Source organism: Nelusetta ayraudi, unplaced genomic scaffold (genome assembly GCF_046127955.1).
Source record: "Nelusetta ayraudi isolate G7.1 ecotype Tasmania unplaced genomic scaffold, CSIRO-AGI_Nayr_v1 ptg000131l, whole genome shotgun sequence".
NCBI classification, from domain to species: Eukaryota; Metazoa; Chordata; class Actinopteri; order Tetraodontiformes; family Monacanthidae; genus Nelusetta; species Nelusetta ayraudi.
In genome coordinates, this window is record NW_027466181.1 from 344,899 (window position 1) to 366,485 (window position 21,587).

Genomic DNA, 21,587 nt, shown 5'->3' on the forward strand with positions numbered 1-21,587 from the left:
TTTGAAAGGCCATAAAATCCCAAAGGCTTTATATGAACTTTGTGGAATAATGCTTAAAAAAAAAAAAAATCAAAGGAAATCTTTATGGATCTCCAGAGCTGCACATAAAAGTCTTTCAGGCTCGTCTATAATTAGAGGGTAGGATTCCAGCAGGGCCAGACAGAACACTGATGCAACCGATAGACAGCTGCGATGGTTACAGCTGGAGGGAAATATTCCCTCAGCAGATCTAAGAAGAGGGATTAATCCCGCCTTTTAATCCAGGGAGTTGCAATAAAGCATCTAATCTGTGTGCGTACGTGTGTGTGTGTGTGTGTGTGTGTGTGTGTGTGTGTGTGTGTGTGTGTGTGTGTGTGTGTGCGTGCGTGTGTGTGTGTGTATGCATGTCAGACAAAACCTTTCTGAGGCTCGACCTCGAGACCTTTCACCCTTTGTTGTCTGTGTTGGGATGGCAACGCTCGGAAACGTCAATCCACCCGGCTTTGTATTAACGAAACCTTCAAAAATGTGTCAAAATCATTAAACCCTTATGATGGTCTGGACGCAGCAAACAAAGCTGCAATCTGGAGCCTCCAGTTTAATGATCAGCGTCTATTTTTTTTTTAACAATTTAAACCAAACAAACTAAACCTGAGAAATAAAAAGTATTGAATTTAAACTTATTTGCAGGATTCCACAATTATTGTATACCATATGAATGACTTAGCTTTCAAATTGTGTTATAGAGCCAACAAAGTGTCTTTGGATCCCCTTGTTGTCTGGACCCTCTCCAACAAACTGCCGGGGTGAATTTGAGCGCAGCCGCGAGGTCGACATTTACATCACATTACCATGCAGGAAAAACTAATGCACAAAGTGAGTGTGTGCACGTCCATCCCATAATACCAAACTATCAAAAATGTTGCTCAGTCAGGCGTCGTTCTTGTTTTCTGTTAACTTCATCTCACTGGAACTGGTTATTAGCACTTTGCACACAATAAAGTAAACTTCTGCTGGCAGCTGGTTTGTCCCTCGACTGGCCAGTTTAGCCTCACTCCCTTGTGGTGAAGTTTTTCCCTCCTCACAAGCGAAAACTCAGAGGTCAACGGGCGACACTCCCACCTTCTCATTCACGTTTTTTTTCACCCCTCTACCCCTGCCTGCTGCCTTTGCCAATTCCCTCCATCTCTCTCTCTCTCTCTCTCTGTCTCTCGCTCACTCTCCCCTCTTTGTGGGTCGTCATGGAAATAAAAGCACACGGAGAGGGGGGAAGGAGGGTGGGACTTCTATTATGGGAGCGGTGGCGGGATTGGTGGCGAGCCGGGGAGTTGGATGTAGTGAAATGGAGCGATTCATGCACTCATAAACAGAGGGTGCGCTGGAGCAGAAGAGCAGAAGGGAGGAGGTGAGGCAGGGAGGTGGGGAGTAAAAAGGAGAATAGAGGGGAGGAGGGGAGGGGGAGGGAGAGAGAGGAGCCAACTCCACGTGTTTTCTGGCCCACTTCTACCCGACGGCACGTTTCGAGCAGCATTACGTCATGGTCTGCCAGCCTCTCCGGGCCTGTTGGAGACGCGCTGCAGATTCCTTCATGGAAGACGATGGAATGAGGCCGTGATCGCTCGCTGGCTTGTGCCACCTGTTGTCGCACGAGTGTCGGGGAGGCTCATGGAGTGCAGCGGTGTGTTAACGGCCATCTGCTCCGTCCCACCACATGGAAAACTGTTTAATGCAACTTCCCAAGAAAGACTCGCTGCCACGCTATTTTTTGCGCTGAGCCTGTGTTGACCAGCAGCTGGATTTGTCACAAGTGTGTATATTTAGCCCGGTGTTAGCGCTCAGTGAACAAACTGACAAAGGTCAAAGTTTTGCACCATTTAAAAAAAAAAATTGTTTATTTTTTAGCTCTACCCTTCCAAGGTGATTGTCTTTTAATTTCAAAGCTGACTCATCTTATTTTGTATCTGTCTTATTCTAGATAAGACAGATAGCTACAGCTCCATGCTTCCTATTGGTGCGAGGGTCAGCAATTCAATTGAGTATCACCATTGCTTGGTAAGCTGTGATGCGCTTTATTGCTGCAAAATAAATAAAAAAATTCTTACCAGAAGAGAAAATTAATGAGGAAAGGTCACCTAATTTTGATCAAACAATACTACATCATCGCCACCAACCCTGTCAGCATGAGCAAGTTTATCAGTCACTTCCTGTATTTCTTTGTCCTCCTCCGGGGCTTCCCGGAGCAGCTTGCGTCCTGCAGAAGAAGAAGAAAACTCATTATGTAACACTGAAACTGCCTTGCAAGGTCATGAAAATAACAATAAAAGTAAAATAGGAGTGATACAGAAAGACCAACCCAATTCAATTTAGCATCCCATGGAGAGATGACACAGACCAACTAGTGCTCTTGCAGCTCCGGCACCCCAGAGTTAAGCACAAAGAGAAAAGCAATTCTCCCACACTCTGCCTCCCCTTACTTCACTGTCGGTGAGGACACACATTTACCCCCAGTGTGACGCGTGATGTAGTGTCTGATTAAATCACACTGCAAGAAACAAAAGACAGCGTGGTCATGAATTACTTGCACAAACTGCCACAGAACCCCCTCTGTCCCCTTACAGGTGCAGCTAGGCGACCTTTAACACTGCAAAACTAGGGCAGTCGTGTGGCTTCTCAAGGTTCTTATGCGGCTGTACAGAAATTTGAATATATGCCAGTATATTAGCAAAACTACACGCAACAGCATCTGTTAAAAAATCTTAAATATATATATGTGTGTGTGTGTGCATGTGTGTGCGCGCACGCACAACATCGCTGTGTTAGAGCAGAGTGTACACAAGTGTAAACAAAATGACTACCAGCCAATCCAATCCATCATAAGTAATTAGTCTCATAACCACCCTTCCAATATGACATGCCACTCTGTCAGGGACGGTGCATTAAGAAGTCTATAACATTCTGGGTCTACGTTCTCGGGGGGGCATTCTGAACATTCCTGCTATTGTTGCTTCATTACCATGCTCCGAGTCACCCTCGCCATTCACCACCGCTGACCTCTAGACTGACTGGCGGTGCCGATGGTGACCGTGTTCCTTGGGACAAGAGGAGAAACAGATGACTCCGGGACGCTGCAGTAGGTGTGAAGGACTCACGCGCAGGATTACTAGTCTGGTTTGAACAAGAGCTCTGCGCGTACCAGAGAGACGAGACAATGCCACATATGTCAAAAACATTGACTGTTTATAGGTCTTTTTTTTTAAAGGCCTGTAAATCTTTGACAGGCACGGGTGCAGCTCTGACCGGCTATGCTGGTGGAAGCTAAGGCTGGTTAGCTCGTGCTACAGCTGTGATCCTGGTTTGGTCTGGTTTTCCCAGCAGCAGCCTGCCATTAAAGCTGTTTGGTTGCGAGATGACATCATGTCTGCTTGAGCAGGATGTAGTACTCATGTTTGTTGACATTTTGAGCTCCACATGTCCTGATGATGGATTACACTGTCCTCCTGTGCTTGGCTCCTCCTTATGACAGATACTTTAAGAGGTGTGAAAAAAAGAGGAGACACCAGACTGTAGAACCTTATCTTGATAAGCTCTTGCCAGGTATCAGTCCCCCCCCTATACTTTTCCTTCTCTGTTTGCTTCCTCTTGTTTGTTTGACAGGATTTGGGGGATTTTTGCACACATTTACTGATGTAATCACACCTTTCATGCAGTGATGTTTTGGTTTTTATCACATCTACTTCTAAGTTCCCTGGTCAGTATCGCTGTCTCCAGTGATCACTAGCACTCTAATTAGATTAGTGTGTGTGTGTGTGTGTGTGTGTGTGTGTGTGTGTGTGTGTGTTGTCTTCATGTGATGTGAGGCTTGCAGCTGCAGCTCCAGAATCAAGTCCTTTCTTGAGTGTTGAGCGATGGATAGGGGAAAGAAAGAGAGTGAGGGAGAGAGAGAGAGAGAGAGAGAGAGAGAGAGAGTGTGAGTGAGTGAGAGAGAGAGAGAGAGAGAGAGAGCGAGAGAGAGGTCTAGCTCCTGTGTGCATGCAGCTAGTTGTTCATGAAGTATATTCACCCAGGTCATATGTTTTGTACAGAACTTAGTGACAATTGAAGATAATGCATGTTTAGGACATGCATAAAGTCAAATGAAATCAAATAAATAAATCATGTAATATCTCATGAATCACCAACCTAATCTGCTTACAGTAAAAAAAAAATGGTAGCATGGAACACTTCAAAAAGATAGTTAAAGTTATTTTAAAATAGTGTTTTTTTTTTTAGTCTATCGTTTTTTGTTGGTGTTTTTTTTTTTTTTTTTTAAAAAAAAGCACAGCAACCAACACTTAAATCATTATTTTACCAGCAGATAAGCGGCTCCCTTTTCACTTGGACAACACATGTTGATCACTCAATGGGGTATTTTTGGAGTGCACAGATGTTTTTTTGCAAGTGGGTGTTTGTGGAGTGAGCTGTAGAAGTGTGAATGAGCAGCTTAAAGGGTTCCAAATCACTGCATCTGCAAAGCAGCCAAAGACAGAAACAAACAATGGAGGTCAAGAAAAAGAGCTCAGCCTAAAGCTACTTAGTTGAGAACAAAATCAGTCACATGACGAACTAAACACATCTGTTTTTCATGAAATTGTTGTGTCAGCACAAGAGCACATCACAGTGCCAAGATGGAAAAGAAAATCTAAGATTACCATCGTTGTAGAAAGAATTTGCTTTAAAAAAGGCCTAAAACTTGTCCTGGTTACAAGGCTTCTGGACACTTACATATGCAATTAGCAATTATACGGTTTTAGCAGCTTTGGGAGACATTTCCCGGTCTTTATCAGCCTTTTTTTGATTTGTGATGAGTGGAAACCGGATCCTTTGTTGCTCTGGTATAGGGGATATACAGCACCTGGCTTATCTGTAATCTAATTACAGAGTTTGTGAATCCACATGTAGCTTGTGGACTAAGATCTTTGATACAACCTCGTCTATGAGCCACTCTCTAAACTAATCAGGAACAATTCATTACAGGAACAGGGCTCACTTGGGGACACGCCATTGTCATCCTTTCTTTTTGACTACTATGAAACGCCACACTCGACAACTCTCAACCCCCATCTGCTTCAGCATCCCCCACTTTCCAGTTGCAGTGACAGGTGGTTCTTGGGGGTTTGGGTGAACAAGACTCAACAGCTGCACAAAGGAGCCCCACTAGGCTCCTTTTCACTGGGTGTCACCTCTCAAGCGTGTCGAGCAGGCCATGGCCCAGCCCCCCACCTTCGGAGATGATTCGGAAGATCCACAGGTGGTACAACTGCAGAGTTTCAATTGTTATGTAATGCACCTTTGTTCTTTTAAGGCAGAATGCCTTCACTGTCCTGGGTGGAGGGGTTTATCTAATAAACTTGACACCTTTCTTGCCAAAACTCAAAACCAGGCTGACAGGAAACTCTTGTGTTTGGCTTCACACCAAAATTATGTGATTTAGATTTCAAATCTAGTCAAGTCAAATCTTGTGTGTTAATGGGACACACCAAATGCCAGCTTTCGTGCCGCTTTAACTGAAGCAGGAAACCACATTTCTTTAAATGCCAATATCAATAAATAATTGCATGTACAGGCCTGTGTTTGTTTAGTGATCCCCCCCACCCCCACCCCCACAAAGGTTAATGAACATTGCGAAATATACAACAGCTTCCAACATTTGCATTCTGTCTCCAGAATGTCTTTTGTGTTTTCCCCATGGACAGCAGTTTTATGAGATTGTTTTGGTTATAAATCTGAAAATGCAAGGATAATATAATATAATATAATATAATATAATATAATATATAGATCTTTTTAAGATTAGCTCTTTGCTATGTCTACGTGACTTGATGTCTGCACGCTAACACAATGCACCTCTTTGCTCATATGGCACTCTCTTCTCAGCAACAAAAAAAAAAGTCATAGTAAACACGTTGGTGGTCAAAGTTTATTTTTTTTCTCAGCAGTGTTTACAATGGGAAGGTTTATATTGAATGTGAAGTGAACTGTGACCTGGCGGCTACATGAGAGGAGAAGAGCACTGTGTAGTTTGGCAGGAAGAGAACCGGTAGTTAGGACGAAACGGGAGGTGATTTCGTCGGGAGGACAAATTCGTTGCGAAACGTTAGCTTGGTTTCACACTTTCAAACACTGGAAAAAAAATACTTCATTTTTTCCCCACTGCCCGTCTTCGGTGAAAATTCCAACAGGCGAAGAAATCCACAGGTAACGACCGAACCAACCCCTGCACCCCTCTCCACCCTCTGTAATGGTACAGTCCGATCCGGAGCCCAGCCGCCGACCATCCGCCCGGGTGCAGCTCAGCCAGCAGCATCAGCTGCGGTGTGTCAGCGGGGTGAGAAACTTCCTCCTCACTCCTACTCCTCCCAAATACCCTCGTACGCGTTTACCCGAGGACAGGAGGCGAAACTACCGGGTGCTTCAGTCAGTCAGTCAGTCAGTCAGTCAGTCAGTCACACCTTGCTGGCACTGGCTGTTCAGTTCAACGTTCGAGGAATTCTGTTTCCGGGCTCACATCTTCATTTGGGACCCCAAGTTGCTCCGCTCAACAGTGTGTGTGTGTGTGTATGTGTGTGTGTGTGTGTGCGCGCGCGCGTGTTCGTGTGTGTTCCTGAGGAATGAGAGGAGAGGAGCAGAGCCGAGAGTCGCATGTTTGAATGGACAAAAGGACTGAGAGCGACGGGAACATTGCCGCCGAAATGGAAGGGGTTACTCTTCCAGTAGCACCATGTAAGTCTTTTCTTTCTTTCTTTCAATCAATCAACCTCACAGATCTATGTTTCATTCTTGGGGTTTAACAAAAAAAAAAAACAAAATAACAAAATAACAAAAAAAAAAAAAACAGAACAACGCGCGCACCTTTTTCCTTTATACGTCTTCCGTCGCGCTACGAGGAGGAGTTCCAGAGGTTGTCTCGCCTTGTGTTAACTTTTCATTTGCATGTCTCGTTCAGTGCTTGACAAGCGGTGTTATAATTGTTATAATGTAATTAAGGGAAGGGACGAGCCATGCCATGCCAAACCAATCCAAGCCAAGCCAAGCCAAACCCGCCGGGGAGTCGCATTTGTCTGATGAATTATTAATAATCCGTTAAGAGCCGACGCACACGTCAAATATAAATATATAATAGATAAATACAGCGCCTGCATCCCGCAAGACGGACACCTGGTTCAACCGCGTCCTCATCCCGACTGAGAGCAAATTCTAATTGTCATCCCATTTTCCTGATCTTTCACATGATGTGACAGTCAGACACCGGGCTCGCCTGTGGAGGCAGTGCAGGGTGGCTGTTTCCCCCCGCAGAGCCAACAGGCTACAATAATACAATTTGAGCTAGATGAGGTAATCTGACTAGTACCGTCCCCCCCCCCCCCCCCTCTCTGTGTTATGTTTAGCTCACGACTAACATGATTCAGCCAATACGCGCTGTGGCATCCTTCTGCATGGCTGCAGCTCCACCAGAGGTTTTTTTTTCTTCCTCTTCTTCTCCTTCTTCCCCCTCCAAATGCAGATGTTTTTTTTTGTGTGTGTGTGTGTGTGCGCACAGGTGCAGCTGCCCCCCGATTTTCTCTTGGTGCAGAGATGCATCATTCGAAACCAACAACAAAATGCTTCCATCCCCAGCAAAACTCCAGCGCAGGCTCTCATTACTGCTTTATACATGCAATTGCAAAATGCATGATGATTATGTAGCTCAAGGGCAACGTCTTCCCTGCCATGGCATTACTAACACTTTAGTTTAGAGAGCCAAATAGAATGCAGTCATTTGAGTCTCGTGTTGTGCAAGATGTGAACCACTGGACTAATGGTTAAAGGTCCATTTAAAAACGATTGTCTTTGGGCATGCCGGCTGTTTCTGGAAGTAGAAGTGGACACACACACACACACACACACACACAATGAGCCCACCTCCTTTGGGCCAAGGGAAACTTCCTTCCTGCTGGCATGGGGTTGGAGGTGTGGGGGGGTTCAGCAGCTTGTTTTGGCCCAACATCAAGCAAGAGAATAGGTGTGTTCGGCTCTGATTGTAGCGAATCGTGACCCGTCGACTGCCGTTTCCCGAGATTGACATGTTGTGAAGAGCATCATGCAGCGGTTTGACTTCACTTGCCCTTTCATTTCTTAACTCAGTGCCATAGTTGTGTTTGTCACAGTTGTTAGAACCAATCTCATCATTGAAATAAAGACTGAAAAAGAAGCTCACCTGATTTATCTTGCTAAAAAAAAAAAAAAATCAGCCCACAGACTGAAGCTATTGAAAACCCAGCTAGGAATTGTTTAAAAAAAAAAAAAATGCTGTCAAGACTTTTGAAAAAGATCAGCTAATCCTCCTTTTCTTTATGGAGTTTTTTTTTTCTTTAAACTTTTGATCCCCATTCTGCCATCTTTGAAAGTTGAGTCTCTTTTGCTTCCCCATTAATCCCCGCACATGAACAGCTATGCCCTGACCAGCTTAGATGAATCAGCCTTTTTTTTTTATGCTCCTTTCTTTTCCTTTTTGTGAGTTTTGTTTGCCTAAGGGTTTTTATAAGGAGCACTTTATAAACAGACTCATCAGGAGCCTGCTTTGTTTTTCTGCCTGTAGGTTTTTTGTGGGGACTGTAATAGAAAAATTGTCTTTAAGCCAAAAGGAGCTGTAAATGACAGATCGGTTCATGTGTGGGTGTCATCCTGCATGATTTGTTCCACTATGTACATGTTGCAGACAATGCTGCTTACATTACCAATCAAATGGCTTTGTTTTCCAGCCTTTTGGGGTTTTTTGTTTTTTTTAGAGAGGCGTGACTAAAAAGATTTAAATAGTGAAAAATAGTTTATTTTCCCAACAGGATAACACTCTTCTTCACACAGCTTTTAAAGCTCCTCTAAGGCTTTCAGGCGGTTTTATTGGTTGAGGAGACCAGGCATTTGTCATTTTATACGGGTCTTTTTCATTGCTGGGTCCTCAACTATTGTTATTGTGGAGTTTGAGGAATGAAGGAAGAATGACATCTGAGGAGTCTCAAAGAAAGGCCCATGTTAGGCTAGTTGAAACTCGTCTCTTGGGTTTATAATGGCATAGCGAATGGGGATTAAAGATTTCCTTCATTTGGTTTTCAGTCTGTCCCACCCGTATCAGTACTTCCTGTAAATAAAAGGTGTAGGTTCCTCTTCCAGTTTTAAATTTTCCACTCTGTGCAAATGCAATGTGCAACAATAGTGGTGCCTTCGGTGCCAGATGTTCACCAGGCCGTGTGAATTTTGACCTTCTGCAATTTAAGGACATTTTCATCACAGCATTGTAAAAGACAGTTTAGTTGGGCTTCTTCCTCTCAGCAGCACTCAAAGCCCCTGCAATACCGTACCGGTACAGGGCTACTAAAAGCAGTCCGCACCTGAGTAAGTTACGGGTCATATTAGTCTTTTGTGAACGTGAATGGCCGACATTGCCAAATTGGGCCAGTGAGTTAGGAAACAGCAGAGTTTACTTTGACAACATGGCTGGGGGAGGGATTAGGTGGGATTAAAAGTTGAATTTGCTTATCCTTGAAATACCTCCATCCAGCAAAAACCAGAAGGCAGCTGACATGAAACAAACACTGCTTACCACCCCACCCCACCCCACCCCACCAGCTCTCCTTTCAAACATAATTTCTCCAGCTCGCTTTTCATTCCGTCAATTTTTTTTTTCCTCTGATGCTTCTGTGCAAGGATTAATTGACCCAAGCTCATCTTATTTTTTCCTAGATCAGAATGTAATGGACTTGATGTTAAATTCTGCCAAGGGAATATATTTACTTCTTTTCCATTAACCTCCTAAGTGTAAGGTTCCTAATGACCGGGACCATTCTTTTGGAATTAGCATTCGCAAGTGGTCAAAGACAGACCCTCCCTTCTCTGTTTTCATCTTTGGCTCTTTGATTAACAGAAAGTCCTCATCTCAGCTTAACCACTTGTTCTTTCCACCTTGAACGAGTCCGAATATAACACGGACACGCTTCTCTTTGCTACGTGGTCATCATAAGTTCCAGTCACCGGACTGTTCTCTAATTTTAGATTTGTCTGCTTTGAGCTCTGCAAAGCTATTGTCAGAAAAAGACTTGTTGATCTCATTATGAATTCTTCTTTTCATACATCAACTTATGCTGGTCCTCAACAAACAGCTTCACAGTTGAGTTTCCTTCTGTGCATTCATCAAGTGTTGATTAGTAAGTGTTGGGCCAGTAAACATCGCAGTCATCAGCAAGTTGGTCAACTAAACATTTGGCTCAGTTGTTGGGGACTGCAGGAAAGGTTTGGCTCTTTGGGTGGTAGGACAAAAATCCACTTAATGATAACCGTTTGGTATAATTGTATGTTGAACAAGAGCGAGACTGCTGTCTGGGACTGATGTTTGCTCAAAGTAATGTTTATGAAAATAACCGTATGAGGGCAGAGGAAAAAGAACCGTGAGCTCGGTGAGCGAATTCTGCCGTTCAGGTCAAAACTGTCAAGGTCGCTTGTCACATGACCTTGTGTGTCTATACGCTGTGATCCCACTGACGCCTCAAGGAGACACTGTTTGCTCCTCAGCGCTCACAATGATGCCAATATAGTGTGGGGTTCTAAAGTGCACACAAAAAAGGACACTTCACCTGCTTTATGAACAGGAAATTCATTGTTGTTCACAGATTAACTGGCCAACCGCAGACCATTGAGGTTTACTGCCTGCATTTCCATTCATTCTGGCGCATTAGTCACACACACACACACACACACACACACACACACACACACACACGCACACGTATGCCACCTTAAATACCCACACTTCTTTGTATCTGTTAGGATCTTACCAAATTTTAGATGCATTTGAAACGGCAAAAATCTTCGAACATCTATTTCCTCGGCACGTGCATCAGATGGTGACAATTAAGTCTAAATTATACAAAAAAAAAAGAGTTCCCGCACACATGGCCAACTCGCAGAATTGGAATTAGAATTCTGCAAGTTGGCCATTTGTGCGGGAACTCTTTTTTTGCTTTTTTTTTTTAGATGCATTTGAAACAAAATTTGCACAAATCTCTGTTGCATTTGGTTCAAAATCTACCAGTGACCTTGTGTAGAAATCCACTTGGTGACTGTTGGAGAATCCCGTGTTGCTACAATTACCAATTGCCCAGAGGGAGATGGAGTGAGTTACCAGGACACTAGTGTGGCATCACAGTGCACTGGTCCCAGTCATAAACGGCAGCTTGTGTGATCCGGAAACGGCTCCTTGTCCTCTCATGTCACTGGTTGTCTTGACTCAACATGTCCGTCCAATTTTTCACAGTGTTATTTATGGTGGTTGAGCCTGCAGGGTCCCACAGGAACGGCTGCTAGTCGAGATAAGAAGTGTCTTTTTTTGGGGCCACACACACACACACACAAACACACACACACACACACACACACGCACACTGGTGAAGGATGGAGCAGAGGCGTCTAAATACCGAGCACTGTCCTCAGCCAAGGCCAGGTGATGGGAGGTTGCTGGTGCAGTCGCTGAAAGAGACATCAGTATTCCCCCAGCGGTGGTCGTGATGGCTAGACGGAGCAGTGTCTTCAGTGTGTCTTCAGTGTGTCTTCGGCCTCTCCATTGGTATGCGCAGCCTCCCGGTCTGTCATTGGGCAGACACGAGCGACTCCGTCCCCCTTGCAGCGCAATAATTTAGCCCGAGCATCATTTTAGAGCAGAAATAATGAGCCGGCTAATCAGTTAGCCACCGTTTAGACAATGAATGTGGAAAATGACAGTCACTCCACAACTGTAGCCTCTTTTTATTCATTTGCTGCTTGTTTTTTTTTTTAAGTCAGCACACTTGACAATGGCCTCTGACATTTTTGAAGGTTCGTACCGTATTCCTGAAATTTTCTTTTTGAACCATCTTCGATTCACAATGACAGCGCTCGCTCACTCACACACGCACACATGAGCAGAGAGCCGGTGCTTGCTGTTTACACTGTGCTTCCTGTGTGTCTGGGCCCCTTGGCCTCTTACATCATCCCATTGGATAACACAACAGGCCGGTGGGGTGCTGGGTGAGGGTAGTAAGCGATGAGGTAGTTCATTAGTCCCCGGTCCTTCCCAAATGAGATGCAGATCCTTTCTGTGTGTGTGTGTGTGTGTGTGTGTGTGTGTGTGTGTGTGTTGACAGTCCCCCCCACCCCCCCATTTTTTTTCCTCTTTTTGTTGTCGCGCTGCCGGACTTTTCCTTTTCCAGTCTTTTGATTCCACCAAGCGTTTCCTCGTATCCTGTTTCCCCCTCATTTGCATCCCCCCACAACCCCCCGAAAAGAAAGTCCTTCGTTTTCAATAAGATCAGAAATGTTCCAGATTTGAAGCCGACCTCTGCTGTAGAAAGTGCTGCCTCACTGCTGTTCCCTGTCTGAGAGCGCGGCCACTTCTGTGAGGAGCTCCTGGGAACAGAAGATTATGCTCCGCAGCGAAGCTCTGGCCTTCATAAATATTCCACGTCTCGCCCTATATTCCCTCGTCACAACATCTTGGCAAGACTTTCGCATTGCTCTGGATGTTGCACCGGGATCGAGTAGTAGGTTTTTATTATTGTGACCATCATTTCTTTTTTTTTAAGTTTAAATATATGATATTGTCATCAATCTGTGTTGGATTTGATTAGATTTTTTTTTTAGCTGATTAAAACTAAAGCTAATAAATACAAAGCTGTATTTGCGGCTTGCAATCATTTTCACATTTGGATTGTCTGCTTGTTTGTTTTGGCATCGCTCAGGTTGACTTTGTCTGGCTCTCTGGACCTGCCTTTCCCAGAAAATCAGAAAATAGCTCAAAATGATTTCTCCAGAAAGGGAATATCTGACAGTCAATGCTACACCGATGCAGCTCGCCGTGAACAGGCAGCCTTTTACCATGCAGGTTCATAACATATGCAAAGAAAATAATGCGTTAAATAAGATTCCTGCTTAATCCCATTTTGGAAGCTGCGATTACCAGTTGCCCCAGTTTTAACTACACGTTGTGACACTTTTGTAAGGCTTTATTCTTTACCCCTGATTAGGTTCTCGTAGCTGATCATTTGTCCGGGTTAACAGGATCCAAAAAAAAAAAAACGAAAAAAGAAAAGTAGGACCATGCGGCGAGTGTGTGCTACTTTCCCGCTGATTCCCAACCTGCCGCTCCGCTCCCACGCTGGGCATGTATCTCCATGCTTAAACCAACCCCTGCAGGCTATTCTGCTGTTTTCTGCTGACTTCCGTATGAGTCTAATTCTGTTGTGCAACCTTTAGATGCAATTGAGCGCCTCACGCTTTGTTTTTATACCGCGCTGGAGAGGCCCGATAGAGCAACGTTATGGGGCCAGCTGAGCGTCAGCGCACGGCAGCGTGTTGGGTTCAGCCAGTTCATGTGTACGCAGTGCAACACCGTCCAGCGCTCTCACTGGTCTGTTGAATACCTGTTTTATTGATAAGTTGTTTTTGAGACATTTGTTTCAGCAAAACTGTGAGGCTTGTTTCCCATTGGGTTTGCCTTTTGTAGTTTTCAGATTCAAGCTTGTAAAGACGTTGGAATTGTCAGGAATTTTGGGCCACATTTGTTCACACATTTAAGCAATGACAATTTTGCCCACTAGAGGTCGACCTGATGAATTTTGGCTGCGGCGCCGGCTGCAGTGACGCCTCAAGGAAGAAACAGCATAAATGTTTGAAGAAGTTTACTCATGCGGCACGAGACAGACCTCCTCAAATACAAGCAACCCAAGAGAACGTTTGTTGTGTAATGGGGGATGATTCAATTAAACCTGGTTGGGGTGACTTATTTCATTGGCATTAATCTACTTTTTTGGACAGTTTTCCAGCAGCCTGAACACAAATTTCATGCATAGATGAACACATTGCGTCATGGCATCATAGTACATCTGTGCCAGTATGACTTAAGTTTGCCTGTCAGTTTTTGCCACACTTGTATTTGCAGAGAATCAACAAAACTGATGCTGCGTTTCTGTCGGCGTCTCTCATCTTCTGGATCTCATCCACGTGGACGTTTGCTGCTTTTTCAGCTTGATCCTACATTCTTTATACAAACACCCTGAATCCAGAGATGTCATCATGACATAGCAGCAGTTGTCCCTCAGCTCCCATCTCATTTTGCTCCAGACCTTCAGTGGAATTCATTCCTGGTGTGTTCGATCCTCCTCCTTCTCAGTGACGGTGCAGATCGTTAATCTCACCACTCACCCACTCTCCCATCACTGAGCCACTGCTCTGTGGTCCTGCTTCTCAGGCGTACGGAGGGGGAATGTGGTAACTCGATCGCCGTGTAGTACTACTCTCGCCTCCTTTTGTCAGCCAGTTGTCATATTCACCCTTGGGGAAAATGTCAGTAATAATCGGCGGCTGCTGCACAAAAACATATCAGTGTTTTCTGTCTTGCCTCATTTTTGAAACACTGTTGAATTCCGGTCACATCTTAACTGAGCACCTCCCTGTATTCAGCCTTGATGCTGCACGGCGAGGTCACCTTGCAGGCGTCCCTGCGCCAGCTCCTCCCCTACCTCAAGTCTGCCGCGGCGCAGCTGACCTCCTTCCTTCCTCCTCTCGCCGTCATCGCTGTGTTTTGGCTGCCGTCCCGTTGCCATGAGGCGACCACAACAAAAGCCCCTCTCTCTCAGAGCACAACACCGGTCCGGAGGAATGCCTATTACATAGGCACGGTTTGACAGAGAGAGGGGGGGGGGAATGACGTCTTGTTGGGGGAACTGGATTCTCTCACGGACGGACATCAGGCTTCCTCTCGCCAAGGGTCATCAGTTTGCAGTGGTTAAAGCTCAGTCTGTACGTTGGTTCACAGCTATTCATGCAAAACTTTTGTCCAGCTTTCTGCCTCTTTAGCTTAATGAAAATTAATTTTTTTTGCAGCGTGTCTGAGAGAAGGGTAAAAAAAAGCTCTCGGCCAGCTTCAGAAGCCTTGTGTTTTTGTGGCAAACCCTATATAAAAAAAAACATAATCCATTCTCTCTGAAGTCGCGCAGCATCCGTCTCAGTTCACATGGAGGCTCTTCAGTGCAAACTGTTGAATAGCACAGCGTTTGTGGAGTAAATCTCTTGTGTGTTCACTGTCCCGCCAGTGACGGCCCCCCGCCGCCGATGTTGTTTTTTTAACTCAAAGTCTGAATAATTTACATCGTGTTGCCCCAGTGTTTACCTTCGGAGTCTGCGCCGAAGATAGTGCGCCGTGAAAAGCGTTGGACAGGGAAGGCTGGGGTACAGTGCTGAGTGGACAAAGCCAAGTGTCCCTCCCATCACGGCCTTTGTCCGGCTGTCAAAGCCCGGCCGGACTAATGTTTGAGTAGGAGGATTCAAGCAGCCGCTTGCCAAGTTGTGAATCAACGGCGCGGCGCTGTCCCAACAGACCGTCCCGAATCTTGTTTAATAAACATTTGAAAGACTCTGCGTCGCTTAAAGAGCCTCCCGTTGAGGAGTTTTATCAACAGCAGCTTTTTCGCTGACTTGATGCAAGCTTTAAAAAACGCTATTTCTGGCCTCAGAAGCACCACTTTTGCTGAAGACAATCATCACAATGCCAAAAAGCAATTACTGTGTTTTTGTTTTGCCAAGCGGGCGGCTATTTGCTCAGTGTGCTCTGTTGATAAATTGGTGGTCTGAGGCAGAAACGGTATTAGAGAGTTAGAGTGAGTGAGGAAGGGAGGGAGGGCTGTTTTTTTTTTTTTTTTTTTTTTTTTTAAACCCTTTTAATTTTAGGCTTCTGAGCCAGTGGTGTAATCTCTGCTGCAGATAACGTTGCTGAGCCATTAACAAAGTCTGGAAAGACAGAGGTTGAGATTGTTTCTGGGACAATGTTTCAACACAATGCTAATGAGATTCATCAAATTGATTGGGATTGTTCCTGCGGGGCCAACTGCATGGTTTCCAAGCATGGACAGTCACTTTGAGCACCCACCACAGCTACTCAGTGTGATTGAGGTCCAGACCTCTATCACATTGTGAGGGCAACTCTAGGAACATAGTTTTGGTATCCAACAGGAACTGTTGGACTCATTTCCATGTATGCTTTGGGTTATTGTCTAGTTGGAAGACCCAGCAATGACATAAGGCTAGTCCATTAGCAGATCTCTGCATATTACCCTTCAAAATATCATCATAAGTTTCATTTTTCTTGATGCCATGCATTGGAACAAGGCTCCCTGTGCCTGAGGCTGAGAACAGGAGAGAGCCCCAGAGCATGATGCTCTCTCCACCATGTTTAACCTTGGGAACTGTGTTGTTGGTGATGAAGACCTCTCCCTTTCTTCACCAAACATAAGCAACATCTATGTACCCAACAGTTCCGGTTTAGTATCATTTACCTTTCAAATGCTCATGAACAAACCTCATTCTGGCTTTGATGCGATGCTCTTTGAGTAAAGGCTTTCTTCTGGGACCTTGATGGAGAGCCCATCAATTTCAGAAGAGGCCTGGTCAGCAACAATGGTCTCGGCAGATGTCCAGGGCTTCTTGCTGACCTCTCTGACTAGCAGCGTACAGTGGTTCTAGACATTCTGAAACAGTATAACCCCCCCAATTGACTGCACAGGTGGAAGCTGATTGGTTAATTTGTTGTGTTTTTAAAAGCAAAACTTCACGCGGTGGCTATTATTTTTGACCAACCCATTTCACTGCATTTAATATAAAGTAAGTTTTGTTACTATTTGAACATTTACCAAAAGAAGTGAAAATGAATCTTTGATTCTGTCAAATCTTATCAATTCTGCAAACAATGGGAAGAATTTCAGTAAAATATCGGTGTGTATGTACATATATGTATGTATGTGTATATATATAAACATATATGTGTGTATATGTACTGTATGTATGTATATATGTGTATATATATATATATATATATACATATGTGTGTATTATATATATGATTACATATGTATATGCGCGTTTATGTTGTTTTTTTTAAAGAAAATACAGTCTTCTTATTATTATTATTATTACCCATGGACTCCACCCCTCACACTTGATACTGTTTCTCCAGAGGAAGTTTACGTCATCCTTTATAAACTACCTCACAGGCCCGGCGGCCGGAGGAATGAAGACGGACTGGTTGAGTTTCATCTCGTGCAAGTGCAACCTCTGACGTTCTCCATTTACTCACTTGTTTTTACTGTGTCTCCGTGTCGGAGCAGCTCCCCACTCGCACCTGGACACGAAAGCGACGAGGCCCGAGCCAGAGGGGGAGAGCAGCCCCCCAAAGTCGGAGAGCAGCCCCCCAAAGTCGGACCACGTCCCACAAATGGCATCTCCGGCAAAGAAAGGCGTGGATCGGAGGCTGGTGACACCGACGAAGGCCGACGCCGTTCCGAGGTCGCCTGGTTCGCCTGCGTCACCTGCTCCCAGGTCAAAAAGGAAGGAAGGTAAAGAAAATCTGGTTGACTTGTCACCTGTAGAGATTGAACTGATCAAGTGAAACCCTTCAGGGCCTCGGTGCAGCTTGCAGTCCACTTGAGCTCTGTCAGCTGTCCAGAGGTGAAGTAATGCTTCAGTCTCTGAGTAACACTGACCGCATGCTTTTGGACACAAGGCTGCATCCAATGGAGCTGCTGCGGTTTCGCATTAAGCGTTGCTGCCGCAGTCACACAACGGGAACTGCAAACTAAGAACATCTCAGCTTTTGGGCCTCTCTCAGCTTTCAGACAGAATTGAATTAGAAAAGAAATATTTCCCGGCGAAATGCGGATAAATGAGCTTTCTTTGTCCGGCAGGTCAGATTGGGCTGGTCGCTGCCAAGCACGGGTCACTAATGAAAGGTGGGCAAAAGGGAGAAGGAATTCTGCCCCACAACGTAGCCATTGTCACAACACCGCAGCACGGGCCCTTGCAACAGCACTCGCACACTGGAAGGAATATGTGTCAGGGGTTTTTGGAGTGTAAGGCTCTTTCCTCTCTCTCTTTTTTATGCTCAGGCCATTAATCCTTTTGCTGTGGTCACGGTCTTTATTCCCTTTAGCGAGACGTGATGGGCAGAACTTAGCCATAAAACCACTAAACACTCCTAAAGCCCTGAACAATGCCTTTACTTTCCTGGCTTTGTTGTAAAGATTCCCCCTCGTAGCAACATATTTTATCAGCTATGGATGTTTGTTGTAATTCATTTCACCTTCTTTTTGTCCTTGATTTTTTTTTTTTTGGTAGAGATTATTGCTTGTGGACACCCCCCCCCCCCCCCCCCCCCCCCCCCGCGGGGCTGAAACGAATGTGAGAAGTGCTCTGCGGCTCCCTTTTAATTAGCCAAATGAAACTGCGAGGAGGAGCCGTCCTCTTTTGTACGCAATTGCCCGCAGTGCCGCATTTTGTTGCTTCCTTCACCTGCACAGCCCCTTCGGTGTTGTCTTCTCAGAGCTTGTCATGTTGCGTTAGCGAAGAGCAGAGTCAGAGCTAAGCTGCCCCCCCTCGCTCGTCTGGTGTGTGCAAAGGAGTTTTGAGAGATGGACACTACTGCTACACCTTTCTCAGTCTGCTGTAACCCAAATTGGAGGCGAACACATTCACAGAGCTGACGTGTTGAGAATATGCCCGACTGTGTGTGTGTGTGTGTGTGTGTGTGTGTGTGTGTGTGTGTGTGTGTGTGTGTGTGTGTGTGTGTGTGTGTGTGTGTGTGTGTGCGTGCGCTCGCACCCAGGGGCTCAAACAGTGCACCTAACCACATTTCTAGGCCAGTCTGTTTTTGTTGCAGAAGCTTCTGTGCAACGTGACGTCATTTAGTCGGACGGTCACAAACAGCGGCGTGTTGTCGTCACCGAGGCCGTGCGCGTTCTTCACACTCCTATAAATATCAGATTGAGGTCAGGGGTCGTTCTTAGCCGGGTGCCAGATTGTTTTGCCTCGGGCCTATCAGACATTATTTGAGGGACATGATAATGACGATGGACTTTTGGTCATGTGATGCACCTGCTGGGACGACGCCGTCCACTCGAGAAGCATCGGGCCTGTGATTGACTGACAGACACACTGCTGCTATACAGTGTCAATACACAGATCTGCTTTTGGAAAAAAAATAATAATACAAAAACATCCCTCTGTTGCAGTACGGGACACCTGACACCCAACTGCATTCCAAACTGTGGGACTGTCAACATGGTTTCTTTCCTCGAAATGCACCTTTCCTTATTGTGATATCTGTGACAAACCAGCTGCAAGCACATTTCCTCTGTCATACAGAGGCAAGTGGTGCTTGTAACCCGTCAAAACCCCACCACACACACTGACCTTCCACAGGAAATAATGCCAGCAGCGACGGAAGGTTGCAGTTTGAAACCTGAAATGGTTCAGTTCTCTGTTTACCTGCGGTGCTGCGGGGCAGTTTCTCCTTCTACTGAAACTGGGCAGAGTGGTCGGTGCGCCAGAGATTCATTCCGCGTCAAACGGCTGAATGCAGCTGATTGTGAAGTAAGTTTGCGTCACCACGCATCACTGACACGTCTCCCTTCCCCTGTTCTCTTCCAAGACCTCATGAAGTCCGAAGAAAGGCAGAAGCAGGCCAAGGAGCGTCGAGAGGAGAAGGCCAAATATTTGGGTGAGTGGGAGCTTCCAGATGGAAGGACTGACGCATAGCAAGAGAGTGGCGCCCCCTAGTGTTGGTCGCGGTGGAGGTGGCAGTTGTGTCAATGCACCAAATTGCAAAGGATAAAGTTAAGCAGCTTTGTTGCGCTAAAATAAGCAAGGTTAATGCATTTGCTTATTGCTTATTTTTCTTTTTCTTTTTTGCCGCATCATTGTCACACACCTTTGCACTAATGTCCATGAAATGTACTTTTAATGTGAATTTTTTGAAAACCACATATTCAAACAAACTCAGTGGTTATGTGAAGTTCACAATGACTCTGAGTTTTTGTGCAAAATTACACCTGACGTCCACACCGGCATCATCAGCTCCTGATGCCTGCACTTTATTCACTTTTATGCACTTTATGCACTTTATGCACGTACCGCTGTCTTTATTTCCCGTTTCCACGCGGCTGCCAGCAGACTGCTTTGCATGATTGACTGCAGCTTCCTTGTTTTTTCTCTCACTCCTTCCTCCCTTCAGAAGAGCTCAGCGTGCTGCAAGGTAAGCCACTCACCTCTGTGTATGTGCTGGTGCTGGTGCTGGTGGTTTTGATTGTGGTGATGGTGGTGGTGGTGGTGGTGGTGATGGTATCGGTGTCCGTGTTCCTTTCCGATCATTCTATCACATCTGGATGTCCAAACATAACAACGCTCAGTAGTTTGACCCACAGCTGGACAATAAGCCACACAATGCACAAAGAATGCACACTGCATATGTAGATGCAATATAGAAATGTTTGGCTCAGTCCAGACTTGATGCCCTGGTACCTAGACGTTCAGGCGCCTTTGGTGCATCTCTTTATGCTTAATAATTAGCTTCAACGCTACTAGCCAAAAACATCAAAGCTCCTCCAGATTTGTGGCTCTAAATCTGTTATTGTATTGAGTATTTAATGCGATAATTAATGTATAGCGATGCATGTTGTGTGGTTTTTACTGCCCAGCTGAGGTGGTTCATCCACTTAATCCCCTCAGTGTTCCTGTTTTTTTTTTTGTTTTTTTTCTTAAGAGTAGATTCATTTATTATTTTTTTATTTTTTCAATCAGAAATTTAAACTAATAGTGTTTGGCCTCATTTCTCCCTTCAAACATTAGTTTGAAAAAAAAAAAATCATATGGGCATAGACTATTCACCCTAACCATCCAGCCTGTAGCCGTACTGGCAGGTGAGTGGATCTTTGCGTTTTTGTCTTTCGAGACGACAATGTGTGCAAACAAATGGGAGATTTCAGAGACACTTGCAGCCACAAGGATCTTGTCTGTATTTGCGCCAGAAAAATGAAGATGAGTGTTTATTGGAAGAATATCTTGACACATGATCCCATATACAGAGCTAAATAATAATGCACTACTATAATAATACTGTAATGTTATTTATCGACAGAAGACACAGAATATTACCCTGAACTCTCAGCTTCAGCAGTTTATTTTTAAACACAGACTTCTTAGGTCCTTCACTCCTCCACCTTTAAATAATTCAGCCATCGGAGCGCGTGTGTGTATGTGTGTGTGTGTGTGTGTGTGTGTGTCCTCAGCAGCAGTGGGATGGCTTTGACACACATCGGCTGTGCGCCTGCGTCTAATTGGGCGATCGCTGGACCGTCCAGATGGCGCTGGGCTGATCTGGTGCTCTCAGGCAGCCGCTGATGCTCGTGTTTACAATACCAGATTAGAGGAGATCTTCTCAACCATCACCAGCAGCTTTGCCAGCGTCGTAGTAAACAAGCAGGAAAATCCCCGCAAATCCCGTCTCACATCTTATTCCTGCCCTCAACCGTCATTATGTTCGCATCGAGGAATCGGCGCGGACTAAATATAAACCAGCTTCCGTTGTCTGCGGCAGGACAGAATGAATACTTTATTAGCAGGGTGGCGGCCGCGTTACGTCAATGGTTATTTGATGATCTTGTTGTGGCAGGTCTCGTTGCTTCCTGTGTGTGCAGTAACATTAAATTTGACCATTTTTAAAGATTAAATGCATTTTTTAG

The 21,587-nt window shown here is 45.1% G+C and overlaps 1 protein-coding gene across 10 annotated transcripts in view; it reads left to right on the forward strand.

The window, feature by feature from the left end:
* Positions 1–6,304: 6,304 nt before the first annotated feature.
* The window catches only part of map7d1a (MAP7 domain containing 1a), a 37,052-nt gene continuing 21,769 nt past the window's right edge, over positions 6,305–21,587 (forward strand). For 3 of the 10 annotated variants that reach the window (XM_076050931.1, XM_076050932.1, XM_076050933.1), the window contains exons 1-4: positions 6,306–6,738; positions 17,181–17,408; positions 19,499–19,567; positions 20,081–20,101. In XM_076050931.1, the coding sequence (XP_075907046.1) occupies positions 6,666–6,738; positions 17,181–17,408; positions 19,499–19,567; positions 20,081–20,101 (391 nt within the window). In that variant the 5' untranslated portion in view covers positions 6,306–6,665. Of the gene's footprint in view, positions 6,739–17,180; positions 17,409–19,498; positions 19,568–20,080; positions 20,102–21,587 lie in introns of all 10 variants that reach the window. The other 7 variants (XM_076050937.1, XM_076050939.1, XM_076050941.1 and 4 more) reach the window with 4 other exon arrangements.